Raw genomic sequence first — 16,055 nt, 5'->3', positions numbered from 1 at the left:
TTCCCTCCTGACAACTTCTCAGAAAGTTGTGTGCAGCCTGCTGTTCCTCCTTAACCCCTTGTGGCTGCCTTCCTCTGCCTAGACTCTCCAAAGCTGCTACCCTGAATGCCATTAGCGACCTCTCACATCCAGAGGTCAGGAGCCATTCTCTGGCCTCCCTGTATCATCTCTGCCACAACTGACACTCCGCTCACCCTGCTGTGGTCTCCTGACTGTTTGTTCTATCCATGATAGGGTATGCACAGAGCTCGAGAGAAGCAGTTTGAATATTTCATAACAGTTTGGCAGAATGATTTTATTTGTTGAATCCAATTATACAAGTTAAGAATTTGTTCTTTTTTCTTTCTTTTTTTAGTATTTTTTACGTTTATATATACAAATATATATGAATATGTGGCCTGTATGTGTGTGTATGTATATATATGTGAATGTTTGACCTGTATGCATGCATGTATGTATGTATGTATGTATGTATACAATGTGCATGCACAGTGCCCACAGAGGTCAGAATAGGGCATCAGATCCTCTGGAGCTGGAGTTGAGGATGGCTGTGAGCCACCATGTGGGTGCTAGGAATTGAAACTCTAGTCTTCTGCGAGAGTAAACAAGTGTTATAAACCACTGAGCTATCTCTCCAGCCCGTCTTTGCTTCTTCATTTCAATTTTCTAGCAGTTAATTTTTACTGTTTTTGATGACAAGTATCGGTGACAGATTGGAACTCTTAAAAAACAAAACCAAAAAACAAACAAACAAACAAACAAAAAAACCCAATAGCATCCCCTAGATTTTTTTTAATCCATGCATCTGGAACAGAATTGCTTTGAGTGTGACTTCAAAACATCCCTTTCTCCATGAAGTCTCCCGGTAGTGTCCTGTGGGGAGGGTTGCCCAAAGCATGGCGACTCTTCAGGAGAGCCTCTCTCATTTCACTTAGGGAGCAAGACAAGCTGTGTGGTGGAGGCACACATCTTTAACCAAGCACCCAGGAGGCAGAGGCAGAGGCAGAGGCAGAGGCAGAGGCAGAGGCAGAGGCAGGCAGATCTCTGTGAGTTCAGGCCAGCCTGGTCTACAGAGCAAGTTGCAGGACAGCCAGGGTTACCCTGTCTCAAAAACTGAAAAAAAGGGGGGGGGCATGACAGCAACACAGGGTCTCCTGTGTGCTGGAGCAAACTGAATGAGTTTCTTCCTTGTCTTCTGTTCTTCTCCCCGGTCCTCTCCTTTGCTCTTTCCCTGTCACACTTCCTCCCCCTTTCTTCTGCTTTCCCTTCCTGGTCTCTCATTCCCTTCTTTCCCTTCCCACCCGTGTCCACTTCTGCCTCCACAGTGGTTCTCCCCACTCAGCTGTCACCAGCTGCTGGGTGCTGGGTTGCTGCGGATGGGTCGCCTGTCGCTACGGTCCCCCTCCCACGCAGGCCCGGCTCCTGGTCTCTGGCTGTCAGGGTTCGGCCTCCTTCGTGGTGACCACCTCTTCCTGTGTCCAGCGCCGGGCCCTGGTCCCCCAGCCCCCGAGGACATGGTGCATTTACGGCGTCTACAGGAGATCAGTGAGCAGGGGTGTGGACGGGCCTCAAGGGTGGCCATGGGCAACAGCGAGACGGAACCTTTTTTATTTGGGGATCCTTATGGGAAAGAACAGGACGTAATAGCTCAGATCTAGGGTCTGAAGTCAGACTACCTAGCTTTGGACCCCATTCCCATGAGTTCCAAGCTTGTGTCCTTGGAGGAGTCACTCAACTCTTCCGTGCCTTGGATTTCTAATCTTAAAATGGACAACAGTAAGACCTTCCTCCAAGGACTAGAATGAGGTTCAAATAAGAAAATACATAAAAACTTTTATCACAGAACCTGGCAGGAAGCAACTTGTAAGTACTCAATAAATATTATTTGCTGGTTGGGGACCAGGACGAGAGACTATGTGTGTGTGTCTTCACTGTTGCCTTCTGGAAGAGACGCATGCTAGGGTAATGCAGTAGGACTCTGGGAACAACAGACTTGAGTCTTAACTCAGCTTTGCCCCTTTTAGCAAATTATTTAACATCTGAGCACTCGTGTATCATGTGGGTGTACTAGCGTGTAGTTTACCAGTGGAGCATTGTTTGCAAGGCTGCTAACCTGGCACCTACATACCTATGAGTCTTCACTATGATGATAATGTTCAAGGATTCTTCTTTAGGTGTGGTCTCTGCAGCTGAAACTCCAGACAAAAAGGAGCACTTGGTCCTGGTAGAGACAGGAAGGTAATGTTCTACTTATCTGTGACCCTTTGAACCCAACTTCCTCCCACCCTTTCCTTCCTGCTTCCTCAAAGTTGCTTCCCTTGTTTAGGGAACTATGTAGGCTTGGTGTTGTTGCCCCCTGCTGGTAGCTCTGAGAAGTCAGCTCCCTGCGTTCCCCAGCTTCTGTCTGATCTCTGGAGCTGGCTCTAACTCAGGTTTCTCGGGTCTCAGGACCCTGTATTTGCAGGGGGAAGGCCGGCTAGACTTTGCAGCGTGGAACACAGCCATTGGGAGTGCTGCCGGAGGGGGTGGTACAGGGCTGCAAGAGCAGCAGATGAGCCGGGGTGACATCCCGATCATTGTGGACGCTTGCATCAGTTTCGTCACACAGCATGGTGAGTGGGTGCTGACTGACAATGAGCCAGTGGGGAGGGGTTGGAGAAGGCCAGTGTGCGTGCGTGCGTGCGTGCGTTACTCGGAACACAACACCAGCTGGCCATGTGACTCTCTGAGCCTCAGTTCCCTCATCTATAAAATGGAACCATCGGTCCTCATTTTCCAGTCTAGTGTGACAATGACATGGTGCTTGTCAAGCAATGAGTACAGGGCCCGGCAGGCTGTCCCTGCTCAGAGGTGACACTGGTACAGAGGGTGAGAGGGACACAAGAAATGTGAGGATTCAGAGATGTGGTGGACTGAGAGGAGGCTTCTATGAGGCAAGGGCTAAACTGGGCAGGACAAGATCCCCGAAGGTCTGAACAGAGTAAGTCTATAGAAGAGAGAATGTCCAGGACTCTTGGTTTTTGTGGAGTCTGGCCTAATGAATCTACACCCTGTATAAACGTTTTTTAGGAGGCTGGATATTGAAAAAGAAAAATTCTTAGGAAACCAAGGTGGTTACAGAATCTGGGTTCTATCCCCAGCCTCAAAACCAGCCAAGGAACCAAAGGAAACAACTGGGCCAGCTGGGGCAGGCTTGCCACTACAACTGTTCAGTAATCTGACGTAGAAGGATTCTAAGTTCAAGGCATTAGGTTATGAAACAAGTTCAAGGGCAGCATAAGCAACTTAGTGAGAGCTCATCTCAAAATAAAAAATACAAAAAGGGCTGAAGGTATTGATTATGGATAAGGCTCTTAATCTGGCATGGAAGAAACTCTGGCTTTAATCCTCAGTATTGAAGGAAACAAAGAAAGACACCTTTATGACCATACAAAGAGTCGTATTGTACCAGTCACGGGCAGTGGATAGATAGTGGCTAATGACATTCTCCCCACGTTGGCGGTAACCTCATCCAGGGACCTCACACTCACCAGCTCCTCGCTCCTCTTTTAGCTTCCCTAGTATTCAGTCTGAGGCCCCAAGAGAAGGCCCGAGGTGGACACACCTTCCCTCCAAGGTCTCTGCATTGCAGTGTATGCATTTGCTAGCTGTTGGTTCAGGTGCTACCGTATGGCTGTCGGCCAGGAGGCTAGGGGAACAGGGAAGGCCCTGCGAGGCTCATAGACTACTGGGAAAGATGGGTATTAAGAAGACAAACATCATCAGCTCTCGTTATTTGCAGGAGTTATGTTCTACAAAGCCACTGCAAACACTTAATTACTTGAATATTGAATATCAGTCCCAAGGGGAGGCAGGATGAGGGTCCTCTGAACTTCTGGTCACAAGGTTTTTACCAACCAGTTCACAAAAAAAAAAAAAAAACAAACAAAAACAACAAACAAACTTGTTTGGCATGTTTTGTTGTGTAAAGGCAGTTTTTTTTTTTTTTAATATATGTGGTTGATTCATTGACACTCAGTTCAAGGTCAACATCAGCACAAACAGACCCGAATGAAGCTATTTAATGTTCTCTGTAAGCCACATCACAGGGTCCTCATGCAACACTACCCAGTGTTTCAACAATCTACATACTCTGGAAAGGGCGTTTTCCCCAGCAAAATCACCAGCAGAAAGAAAAGGAACACATGACTAAATATTTCATAAAAGGGATGTGGCTGGGGCCACAGCTCAGTGGCAGAGAATTTGCCTTGTATGTGTGAGGCCCTGGTTTCCATCCCTAGTTCCTCAAAAAGAAAAAAAAAGGATATTTACTAATAACCTGAGACCTTAGCTAGGAGTATGTGTGTGGGAGAAAAAGCTGACTTTTTCTTTACTCTGTCTATGTTACAAGTTAACTAGACGTGCACAGGCTCTCTGTAGCCACAGTTTCTATATCTCTATACTCAGTCAACTAAACACAGAAAATTTGAAAACAGTTGTAGTGACTATATATACTTGTTTTGGTTATTCTTTACATCATATTAGGTATTATAAGCAATCCAGAGATGATTTACATAGGGTTATGTGTAGTGATATTTCATTTGTATTTTAATAAATAAAGCTTGCCTGAAGATCAGAGAGTAAAACAGTCCCACTGACTGGTCAGCCTTACTGACCAGGCAGTGGTGGCACACATGTTTAATCACAAATGAAATATCACTATAGTTATGTATAAATGCACCACTTCATATAAGAAACTTAAGCAGGGGCTGGAGAGATGGCTCAGAGGTTAAGAGCATTGCCTGCTCTTCCAAAGGTCCTGAGTTCAACTCCCAGCAACCACATGGTGGCTCACAACCATCTGTAATAGGGTCTGGTGCCCTCTTCTGGCCTGCAGGCATACAGACAGAATATTGTATACATAATGAACAAATAAATAAATATTTAAAAAAAAAAAGAAACTTAAGCATCCACAGAATTTGTCATTTGTGGGAGGACTGCTGAATCCAATTCCCCATGGATACTAGACAATGACTTACTGATGTTAGGGTTACAGATAAATTTTGTTGACCAGGTGAATGCACAGTTTTAGAGGATGTGGACAATGCAGTCAACCATATTGTAATTTCAGAGAGTATTTCATAAAAATCAAAGTGGGAGCTACAGCCTCATGGTTATGCCATGCATGCCAGTGAGGTCAAGAAAGGACTTTCCCGCAGGGAGTTGAGAACCAAGACTGGTCTAGCAAGTAGCTGAGACCAAGCAGCCACATTGCATGGGGATGATCATCGAGGGGCTGCTGGGTGGGTGGTGTTCTGTCTTCACGCAGTATTGAACAGTGACCGTTGGCTGTTTTCAGGGCTTCGGCTGGAAGGTGTCTATCGGAAAGGGGGTGCTCGGGCCCGTAGCCTGCGACTCTTGGCTGAATTTAGGCGGGATGCCCGGTCAGTGAAGCTCAGACCACGGGAACACTTTGTAGAAGACGTTACTGACACACTCAAACGCTTCTTTCGAGAGCTTGATGACCCCGTGACCTGTGCTAGGTTGCTGCCTCGTTGGAGGGAGGCTGCAGGTACTCTGAGACCCCACTGGGATCTCCATTTTCTTCTGTCAGCATCCACAAAGCTTTCCTGTGGAACTGGAGAATGAGCCCCCTCCTCAACATTCACCACCCTGGCTGAGCTTGGCTTGGGGAAAGTCCTAGTGTGCTTTCTACTAATGTGATGAACATCGCGATGAAAAGCAACATGGGGAAGAAAGGATTTATTTGTCGTAACATTTCCACATCACAATCCATCGCTGAGAAAAGCCAGGGCAGAAAGTCAAGCAGGAATCATGGCAGAAAACTGCTTACTGGCTTGCTCCTGATGGCTTTCTCAGTTTTTTTTTTTTCTTATACCTGTCCATGGATGGCACTACCCATAGTGCACTTGGCCCTCCCGCATCAATCATTAATCAAGAAAATGCTCCCACAGACATGCCCACAGGCCAGTCTGATGGAGACAACTTGTCAGCTGAAGCTTGCTCTTCTCTGGTGACTCTAGCTTTGTGTCAAGTTGACAAAAACTGTCACAGTGAAGAAGGAGAGAGAGAAAGAGAGAGAGAGAGAGAGAGAGAGAGAGAGAGAGAGAGAGAGAGAGAGAGAGAGAGAGAGATCAATGCTGGGTTTGTTTCTCAGAAAGTCTCTGCTCTCAGCCTCCATTCTCTCCTCCTGGTTCCTCTCCAGCTCTCCTCTTCTCTATCCCTAGAGCTTCCTCAGAAGAATCAGCGCCTGGAGAAATACAAGGAAGTGATTGGCTGCCTGCCTCGAGTCAACCGCCGAACACTGGCTACCCTCATTGGGCATCTCTATCGGTGAGTACGGTCAGGCCTTCTCAACTTCCTTTCCTGATCCTTCACACTTTAAACCGATGCCACGATCTCATTCATTAATCAGTTTCACGAATAGCTGTTACGTGAGGGTGACAGCTGAAGGTTCAAAGAATGGATTTAGGGACTATAGAGACTTAGGTTTTAATCAGGTCTTCCATTCTAGCCATGTGACTTCAGGTCAGTGTCTAAGTTAGGGTTTCTATGGCTGTGAAAAGGCACCATGACCGTAGCAACTCTTCTAAAGGAAAACATTTCGTTGTGGTGGCTCACTTACAGTTTCAGAGGTTCAGTCCATTATCGTCATGGTGGGAAGCAAGGCGGAAGCTGAGCTGAGAAGTTACAACAGAGAGTATAAAGTCTTAGGGCCTGAAATATTTATTTTTGCCCTTTACATAAAAACTGTGATACTTGCTCCAGTAATGACCACCCATACCTTAACTATGTCCCTGAGATAGTCAAAGCTCCTTGAGGCCAATGCTGTCTTGTCCACTGACCCCAGCGTAGAGGGGTGGAAAGTGCCTGCCGAATTAGCAAATGTGTTGGTGAAGTGGTGAGCATGGACTGGCCTCAGATGTCTCTCTCTCTCTCTCTCTCTCTCTCTCTGCAGGGTGCAGAAGTGTGCGGCTCTAAACCAGATGTGCACACGAAACCTGGCCCTCCTGTTTGCACCTAGTGTGTTTCAGACGGATGGGCGGGGGGAGCATGAGGTGCGGGTACTGCAGGAGCTCATCGACGGCTACATCTCTGTCTTTGATGTAAGGCTTTCCTAGCCCTGCCATACAACCCCTCTACCTCACCCCTGTGGCCTCAGCATCTGGACCCTCATTCCAAAAGCCCTCACCTAACCCTGCATTAGCACCCCTCCTCCCAGAGTCCTGGGCTTCCTTCTCCCACTACTTCAACCCCAACATCCTCTCATCATTGATTCCTAGCTCTTCAGGCCTCTGACCTTCTTCTCCAGTTCCCCTTTGACCTTGATATGTGCCCTGCTCCCCTCCTTTCCTAGAAGCCCCGGAAATAACTTTTGGCCCTTTTGCAGATTGACTCTGACCAGGCAGCTCAGATCGACTTGGAGGTCAGTCTCATCACCACCTGGAAGGATGTGCAGGTAACTTGCCCTGCCTTAGACTGCTGAGTGGGGCAGCAGGGACAACATCACCATAGGAACCGAGCCTTCTGTCTGCAAAGCTTCCTTCCAGCCTGTCTTCCTTCACATTGACTCTTGGCTCTTTGGTAGATGGGGAATCCCCAGAGTGAATTGCTTTGGGTAGTGTATTTGGTCATCTATTCTAAACCTTGAAGATTCTTCAGTATTTCATTTTCTCTGTGGTACTGAGTACTAAAGCAAGGGCCTCACAGAGCCTAGGCAGTCTCTCACTGAAATACATCCCCAGCACCCTAGTCCTAAGTGCAGGAGATCTCAGGAAAGCCAAGTGTAGTAGTCCTTGCCTGTAATCCTAGCACTTGGGTTGTGGAGGTAGGAGGATCAAGAGTTCGGCCACAGAGCCCTCTGCAGCTCAGATGACATGCTTGCCTAGCATGCATGAAGCCCTCCATTGGATCCACACAGCACCACACACAAAACCAAGCATGGTGGTGGCACATGTCTGTAATCCCAGCACTCAGAAGGTAGAAGCAGGAAGATCAAAAGTTTAAGGTCATCCTCAGCTACATAGCAAGTAGCATCAGGCTGGATCTATGTGAAACCTGTCTCAGAGTTCAAGGCCAGCATGAGTCCTTGGGGAATATGGGGTGGGGCAGGAAGAATATTGTTTAAAATACAATAGTAAGTACTGTTGAGGACATCCTATGTTCCAGGAATCTCTAATCTCATTTTAGCACCACACAACTCCATTAAGTAGGTGGTTTCATTTTTTTTTTTCAAATAAAAAATTGAGGCTCTTGAGTTACTTCTTCGAGGTCATAGTAGGTGAGTGGCAGAGAAGGGACATAAGCAGTCTTTTTTTTTTTTTTTTTTTTTTTTTTGGTTTTTCGAGACAGGGTTTCTCTGTAGCTTTGGAGCCTGTCCTGGAGCTAGCTCTTGTAGACCAGGCTGGCCTCAAACTCACAGAGATCTGCCTGCCTCTGCCTCCCGAGTGCTGGGATTAAAGGCGTGCGCCACCACCACCTGGCTGACATAAGCAGTCTTGACTGCAAACCTCTTCTTGAAGCCACTGCATCACACTGAAGTGGCACCACATGAGGCTAAACCTGCAGTCTCCCAGGTCTGGAGCTCAAGTCAAAGGCCCAAGGCATGCTGGGAGTGAGGGCTGGAAGGAGACCTTTTTTGGGGGGAGCTACAAAGGAAGCATTCTTCCATCCTGGTATTTTTGTAACCTCTGTGTCCTCCTTTATCTCCCCTCAGTTGTCCCAGGCTGGAGATCTCATCATGGAAGTTTATATAGAACAGCAGCTCCCGGACAATTGCGTCACCCTAAAGGTCAGTCTTTAGGGACTGGAGGGGTGGGGAGAAGGGCGGGCGCAATGGTCTAATCAACATGGTTTCTTTTGTTGGTATGTTAGGTGTCCCCAACACTGACTGCTGAGGAGCTGACTAACCAGGTGCTGGAGATGCGAGGGACAACATCAGGGACAGACTTGTGGGTGACATTTGAAATTCTTGAGCACGGAGAGCTTGGTGAGCATGATCACACATTTGTGTGTGTGGACACATGACCAAGGTCATCAATGACTTCCCTGTTGCCAGATGTCATGGCCATTTTAGTAGTCAACTCGTCCACATGAGAAGGTGCTCCCAGCCGGGCAGTGGTGGCGCACGCCTTTAATCCCAGCACTCAGGAGTTCGAGGCCAGCCTGGTCTACAAGAGCTAGTTCCAGGACAGGCTCTAAAAAAGCTGCAGAGAAACCCTGTCTCAAAAAACCAAAAAAAAAAAAAAAAAAAAAAAAAAAGAGAGAGAAGGTGCTCCCATAGTGGATGGATTCCTTTACTCAGTCTTCTCTTAGCTTCAGCAAAGGTTTCCCCTCTATCTCAAAGGACTGAAGTGTTAGAAGAGCCAGAAGTCAATTCTGGGTCATTTTTTTTCTCTTCTACTTACATTCTTCCCCATGGCTTTAAATACCATTAACTGGCACTCAAATTAATTTCGGTGAGCTGGAAACTCACTATGTAGATGAAGTTGGCCTTGATCTTATGGAAATTCTCCTGCTTCTTTCTACCAAGTGCTGGGATGACAGGTATATCCTAGCATGCCTGGCTGACAGCCCACATTTTTATCGCCGCTTCAGATCTCTCCTCTGCACTATAGACTTACATATGCAATTGCCTAGTGACACCGCCACTTCCCACAGGCATTTCAGTACCTAAGACTGTCATTTCCTCCCTTGCTAGGCCCCTCCTCCAATAAGAAGCCCAAACTGTTTTCTGGCTTTTCTTTTTCAGCAAATAGTACACTATTTGCTCAGTTCACTCAGCTCTCAGGTCCAGAAGCCTAAGAGTCCTGTGTCCACCCCTCTTCATCTTCGTACTCGATCTAGCAATTAATTAGTCCTGCTGATTGCATTCGTTTTTCTCCATCTCCCTAGTCAGAGTCACCACTATCTGTCTGTCTCCCAACAGAAACCACTGAACTGCATGGCTCTAGACTGGGGAGGGCTGGACAGTGTTCCGCTTTTGCCTCTCTACGTAGAGTCTGTTTTCTGAAAAGCAGCCAAATGAACATTTCAAGTATAAACCAGATCACACGATTCCTATAGTTAAAACCTTCTGATGGGTTCCTAATGAATTTGTGATAAAACTCAAAGTCCTTCTGGCCTGCGAACCCTTGAATGCACGGCTGCTGGTTATTTCTCAGAGATCAGCCCACACCAGCCATCCTGTCTCCTCTGTCTCTTTGCCAGAGCATGGTACCCTCTCTCTACCGTGCTGAGGACTGGACGTAGGTGTTTGAGGATGGAAGGCGGGCGTGCACCACCGAGTTCCGTGCATCCCTACTCAGGCCACACTGACTGTTTAGTTCCTCCGAGAAGACTTTCTTGACGCATGGCATTTGTTCCTATGTTTGCTCCCATAAGATCCCACCTGAAGCTGTGGTGGTGCACACTTGTAACCCTAGCAGTAGGGAGGCAGGGACACATGGAGGACAGTCTGTTCTGGCTTCCAGGCCAGACAGGGCTACATAGTGAGGCATTGTCTCAAAGCAAAGAAACGTCCCAAACCCAAATCAAGCAAATAAATGAAAAAGATCATCCATGACCTTATGTAGTTTGCTTAATCTTTTAATAGATTGGTGAGCCTTGTCTACAAATGTGACTTCTAACAGGCCTTGTCTGCCTAGCCTACCTCACTGCTCACCCGCTTTTCCCTTTGTTATCTGTGTGTCTCTTAAATATTGTTTATTTAAAAGTGATTATTGGGGGCTGGAGGAATGGTTCAGTGGTTGAGAGTGCCACAGAGGACCAGAAGTTTGTCCAAGTACCTACACTGGGTAGCTTACAACTGCCTGTAACTCTAGCTTCCAGGAAAAAAACCACACACACACACACACACATACACACACACACACACACACATTAAAAATAGATTCTTTCTTTGAATCATTATTGGTCTCTATTTTGCTCGATTACTGGTTTACTGTTGGCTCCTTCATTAGGCTCTAGCTTCAAGAAAGCGGGCCATATGCATCATTCTCCCCACTGTATCCCAGGGACAGCATACCTGGCATAGCATCAGGGTTAAAATAAATGTCTATGATTAGACAGGTGGATGGACGAATGAATAACTAGTGGGAAATGAGGTAGAGGCTCCAGTCTTTGGCTAGCTTTTCTGATTACTACCTGCCTTGGTCAACATTTCCCTTCAGAGAGGCCACTGCACCCCAAAGAAAAGGTCCTAGAGCAGGCCCTGCAATGGTGCCAGCTTCCAGAGCCCTGCTCAGCCTCTCTGCTCCTGAGAAAAGTCTCCATGGCACACGCTGGCTGCCTTTTCACAGGTGAGCCTCCTCCCCCAGCCCAGCATTCCTCAGGCCTCTCTCCCAGTAGCCTCCACCCGGCATTGCTCTTCTGTGCCCAGGAGTCCGGCGTGAGAGTCCACGGGTGGGCCTGCTACGGTGTCGTGAGGAGCCACCTCGCTTGCTGGGAAGCCGCTTCCAGGAGAGGTTCTTTTTGTTGCGTGGCCGCTGCCTGCTGCTGCTCAAGGAGAAGAAGGTGACACTCCAGGGCGAGAGGGGTGCAATGTTGGGTGGCCAGTCAGGCAGCAGGGGTTGGCTGTAACCCTACCAGCCCCTGACTCCATAGCTCATATCCTCACCAATCTCATTGCTTCCCTGATGTTGACCTTTCTGACTCCACGATCACATGTTCCAATGCACCTTTGACTTATTGATCTTCCTAACCACCGTGTTCTTGTACCTCTCGATCTTACCACCTCTGTTCATGTTCCCAGAGCTCTAAACCAGAACGGGAGTGGTCTCTGGAAGGTGCCAAGGTCTACCTGGGAATCCGCAAGAAGTTAAAACCTCCAACACCGTGAGTGTTCCTCCCTAGCCCTGACTTAGAGCAGAAAAGCCATTACCTCTCTAGCTTTTGGTTATTCTCTCACTGATCCCCTTTGCCTTTCAGGTGGGGCTTCACTTTGATACTGGATAAAGTGCACCTGTGAGTACCTCCTAACTTGCTAGCTTCTTCTCTGGCTCCACCCTGCTTCCTGTCCGTGTGCACGTGTGTGCCTGCGTGTATGTATTCATGTGTGTGGAGATCAGAGGTCAACTTCAGGTGTCATTCACGAGGACCTGGGGCTTGCCAGTTAGGCTAGGCTGGGAGCCTCAGAGAGCTGCCTGTCTCCACCTCCGCAGCTCTGGGATAATAGGCATTATCCACCATCCCACCATCAGCTTTTCTTTACTTTTTTTTTTTAAAAAGATTTATTTATTATGTGTACAGCATTCCTTCCATGTGTGCCCAGATGCCAGAAGGGGGTGCCAGGTCTCATTATAGATGGCTGTGAGCCACCATGTGGTTGCTGGGAATTGAACTCAGGACCTCTGGAAGAGCAGTCAGTGCTCTTAACCACTGAGCCATCTCTCCAGCCCAGCTTTTCTTTACTTTTTAATCAAGAAAATTTATGTGTATGGGTCATTTTGCCTGAATTTATATCTGGGTACCATGTGCATGTCTGGGGTCCCCAGAGGTCAGACCCCTGAAACTAGGGTTACAGGTGGCTATGAGCTACCACATGGGTGTTTGGAGTTGAACCTAGGTCCTCTGGAGGAGCAACAAGTGCTCTTAACCACTGAGCCATCTCTCTAACTGCTCCTTTTGAACATGGTGCTGGGAATCCAAACTAGTCCCTATACTTGCATGGCAAACACTTTATGCGAACTGAGATCTCCCCCCAGCCCTGCCCTGTCCTCTTTCCTCCGCTGTCCCCTTCTCCATTCCTCCACGCTTAGTGCTAGAACTTCTGCTTCCTGAATCCCTCTGTTCACCCACAGCTGTCTGTCCTGCACTGATGAGGACGAGATGTGGGACTGGACCACAAGCATTCTTAAAGCCCAGGTGAGGGGAAGGAAGAGGCTGAAGGCCGGGCTTCTGGTACCTTTGGGGATCAGCCATACCCCCCAGTGCCTCCCAGGTCCACTAGTGCCAACACCTCACTGTCTCCTCAGCACGATGACCAGCAGTCGGTGGTTTTACGTCGTCGTTCCTCCTCTGACCTTGCTCGTCAGAAGTTTGGCACTATGCCCTTGCTGCCCATCCGAGGAGATGACAGTGGAGCCACCCTTCTCTCTGCCAACCAGACCCTGGTGAGCCCCTACCCCCAGCATGCCCTAACCAGCTGATCCCTGCCGTTACCTTTGTCATGCTGCAGGAGGAGACAGCGTGCCTGCGTGCCAGATGCCCACCCACTCGCCACGACCCTCTTGTCCACATTCTTTGTGTCCTCACTTCCTGCCTCCGTCTCCTGTTGTCTTACTTTGTCTCTGTCTCTCCCTCTCCTCTTCCCCACTCCACCTGTGTCCAGCGGCGGCTACACAACCGGAGGACCTTATCCATGTTCTTTGTGAGTATTGTGCTTGCTCTGGCTTTGTGTCTGTTACCCCCTCTGTGTGTTCCATGCTGCCTATGCCCTGGTGCACTACGTGTCTGTTCTGAGGCAGGCCGTCAGTCTGTGTAACAGAGGAAGACAGTGAGGGGTGATACGATAAGGAAAGGAGAAAGTAATTACAAATCTGAGAAACAGAAGAAAGGGGATTTAGCAAATGCATTCTGGAGCTGGATAGATCTGGATTCAAGCCTCACCAACTACTGTTTCCTTACTATGTGATTCAGGGCAACTTAACCCCTCTGCATGTCACTGTCTTGCAGTGTGACCCACTTGCATGGGGTTGTTGTGACATCATATATGTCAAGTATTTTGTAGTGTCTGACTCAAGGAAGAACTTGATCAAGGATTAATAATACTGTAACTCTAACACTGTGTCCATCCTCGGCTGTCCCATTCCCATCCAGCCAATGAAGTCATCCCAGGGGTCTGTGGAGGAACAAGATGAGCTGGAGGAGCCTGTGTATGAAGAGCCAGTGTACGAGGAGGTCGGGGCCTTCCCTGAGCTTACCAAGGACACGACTGCCTTCTCTTCCACATGGGAGTGGACAGCCAAGGCAGAGACTCCCCTTACCAGCTACAGGTCCTTTGATCAAACCCCCCACTCCAAAGCAAACATGTTGGGCCAGGAGGAGAGGATCCCTGACTCTTCTCCAAGCCCCCTTTCAAAGAGCAGTCCTCAGGCACGGGGCTCCCTGGAGGAACAGCTGCTTCAGGAGCTCAACAACCTCATCCTGAGGAAGGGAGAGCCTGCTCCATGTCCAGAAAGTCCTTCTCAGCCCACCAGTCCCCAAGCCCCCAGCCCAACTAGCCTTCCAATGCAGGGATCCAGTTTACCCACCCAAACTCCCTGCACTACCAACCCACCCTCCAGCCAGCCCCTCACATGACCCTAGGGCCAGCAGCTGAGGAGGTAGGTAACCAGAGGAGAAGCCAGGCTCTCACCATGGCAGACACCACTGGGGGCTTCTTCTGCCCTTGATGGATGACCCTGGAATCCAGTATGGTACCATGGAAGGAGCACTGGACTGAGACCTGGAGACTGTGTGTCTCAAGGATGATTATGGCCCCTTTCTGGGCTCAGCCCCTTTGTCTGTACTATGAAGTCACTAAAATAAGAGAGGAGCAAACAGCAAATTATGCTTCTGAGCGATAAGCCCTAATACTTTCCCTTAATAAGAGCAGCTCCTGTTTTATATATTTGATACAGTGCTTCAGTGAGAGGTGTGGGGAATAAGGACCGTTGTACTGCATTAAAGAAAAGCATACATTTGGCAGCACTCGGGAGGCAGAGGCAGGCGGATCTCTGTGAGTTCGAGACCAGCCTGGTCTACAAGAGCTAGTTCCAGGACAGGCTCCAAAGCCACAGAGAAACCCTGTCTCGAAAAATAAAAAAAAAAAAAAAGAAAGAAAAGAAAAGCATACATTCGGAAGCTAGAGATATGCATGAGGTCCAAATCTATCTTATTCCACCCTCAGGCCCTAGAGTAGGGTGACTGATTGAAGTTGGGAGCTGGGGCAAAGGGGAACCAAAAAAGAATGGGTCTCTTAATAAACTTTGGAACCAAGAAGGTCATTTTTCAACAACATTCATTCATTCAAAAAATAAGTGCTGAGCATCTAATTGGTGCCAAATCCAATACAACATGATATAAACAGAACAAACAGGGCTCTTGCTCTTATGTGAGCCTGAAGAAAGGAAACAAAATACACACAGGCTGGGCAGTGGTGGTGCACGCCTTTAATCCTAGCAGAGGCAGGTGGCTCTTTGTGAGCTCGAGGCCAGCCTGGTCTACAAGAGCTAGTTCCAGGACAGACTCCAAAGCTACAGAGAAACTTTGTCTTGAAAACCCAAATTAAAAAAAGAAAATACACACAGGTGAGTTTGGCACTTCAAAGAATCTAAGCTAGAACTTGAGTGATGTGGGTGTGGCCTTTACACTGGGTGAGTGGGAATGAATGAAAGCTCTAGGAGCAGAAACAGAGTCAAGGAGCTGGATAGGGGAGCACGAGGAGCAGGCAGCAGGAGCAGGCATGATGTGCAGTGCAGCAGGAGAGGCCTTGGCTTGGTGGGCGGATGGCAGCAGCTGGAGCAGAGGCTGGGTAGCAGGAGAGCCAAGATAGATAGGGAAAGGCGAGCATAGTGACACAAACCTTTGGTCCCAGTACTTGGGAGCAGAGGCAGGTGGATCACTGAGTTCAAAGCCAACCTGGTCTACAGAATAAGTTCCAGGACACCAAAGCTATAAGGCTACATTCTGTCTCAAAAAACATTCGGGAGGCAGAGGCAGTTGGATCTCTCTGAGTCTGAGGTCAGCCTGGACTACAGGAGCTAGTTCCAGAACAGGTTCCAAAGCTACAGAGAAACCCTGTCCTGAAAAAAAAATTTAAATAGGGAAAAATTTGGAGGACATGAGAAGGCAGAGAGGAGCCCTTCGCCAGAGCTTCTGACTAAAGCCTTTGCAAGTAACACAGCAAGAATCTCAGTACAATTAATTGCTTGAGGCCTTTCTCCCTTCCCAGCTGTAAACCTGCTAGGAATTTCACTGAAAATTCCATTGACAGGGACAGAATATGTAATATATCCTTTGTGCAGCTCTAGTGGCTTTGAGTTTACTCTATTGGAATTCTATCTGTCCCTCTT

At 48.1% G+C, this 16,055-nt stretch overlaps 1 protein-coding gene across 8 annotated transcripts in view; it reads left to right on the top strand.

Moving 5' to 3' along the window:
- The window catches only part of Arap3 (ArfGAP with RhoGAP domain, ankyrin repeat and PH domain 3), a 28,642-nt gene extending 13,660 nt beyond the window's left edge, over positions 1-14,982 (top strand). For 7 of the 8 annotated variants that reach the window (XM_038330543.1, XM_038330548.1, XM_038330547.1 and 4 more), the window contains 17 exons: positions 1,326-1,545; positions 2,175-2,238; positions 2,449-2,612; positions 5,339-5,551; positions 6,228-6,333; positions 6,959-7,106; positions 7,391-7,459; positions 8,717-8,791; positions 8,875-8,989; positions 11,172-11,300; positions 11,381-11,514; positions 11,753-11,835; positions 11,929-11,964; positions 12,801-12,864; positions 12,975-13,112; positions 13,331-13,369; positions 13,819-14,982. In XM_038330543.1, the coding sequence (XP_038186471.1) occupies positions 1,326-1,545; positions 2,175-2,238; positions 2,449-2,612; positions 5,339-5,551; positions 6,228-6,333; positions 6,959-7,106; positions 7,391-7,459; positions 8,717-8,791; positions 8,875-8,989; positions 11,172-11,300; positions 11,381-11,514; positions 11,753-11,835; positions 11,929-11,964; positions 12,801-12,864; positions 12,975-13,112; positions 13,331-13,369; positions 13,819-14,301 (2,280 nt within the window). In that variant the 3' untranslated portion in view covers positions 14,302-14,982. The remainder of the gene's footprint in view (positions 1-1,325; positions 1,546-2,174; positions 2,239-2,448; positions 2,613-5,338; positions 5,552-6,227; positions 6,334-6,958; positions 7,107-7,390; positions 7,460-8,716; positions 8,792-8,874; positions 8,990-11,171; positions 11,301-11,380; positions 11,515-11,752; positions 11,836-11,928; positions 11,965-12,800; positions 12,865-12,974; positions 13,113-13,330; positions 13,370-13,818) is intronic. The other variant, XM_038330545.1, reaches the window with a different exon arrangement.
- The last annotated feature ends 1,073 nt before the right edge of the window (positions 14,983-16,055 follow it).

This window comes from Arvicola amphibius, chromosome 5 (genome assembly GCF_903992535.2).
Source record: "Arvicola amphibius chromosome 5, mArvAmp1.2, whole genome shotgun sequence".
Classification (NCBI taxonomy): Eukaryota; Metazoa; Chordata; class Mammalia; order Rodentia; family Cricetidae; genus Arvicola; species Arvicola amphibius.
This window is presented reverse-complemented; position numbering and strand designations above follow the sequence as displayed.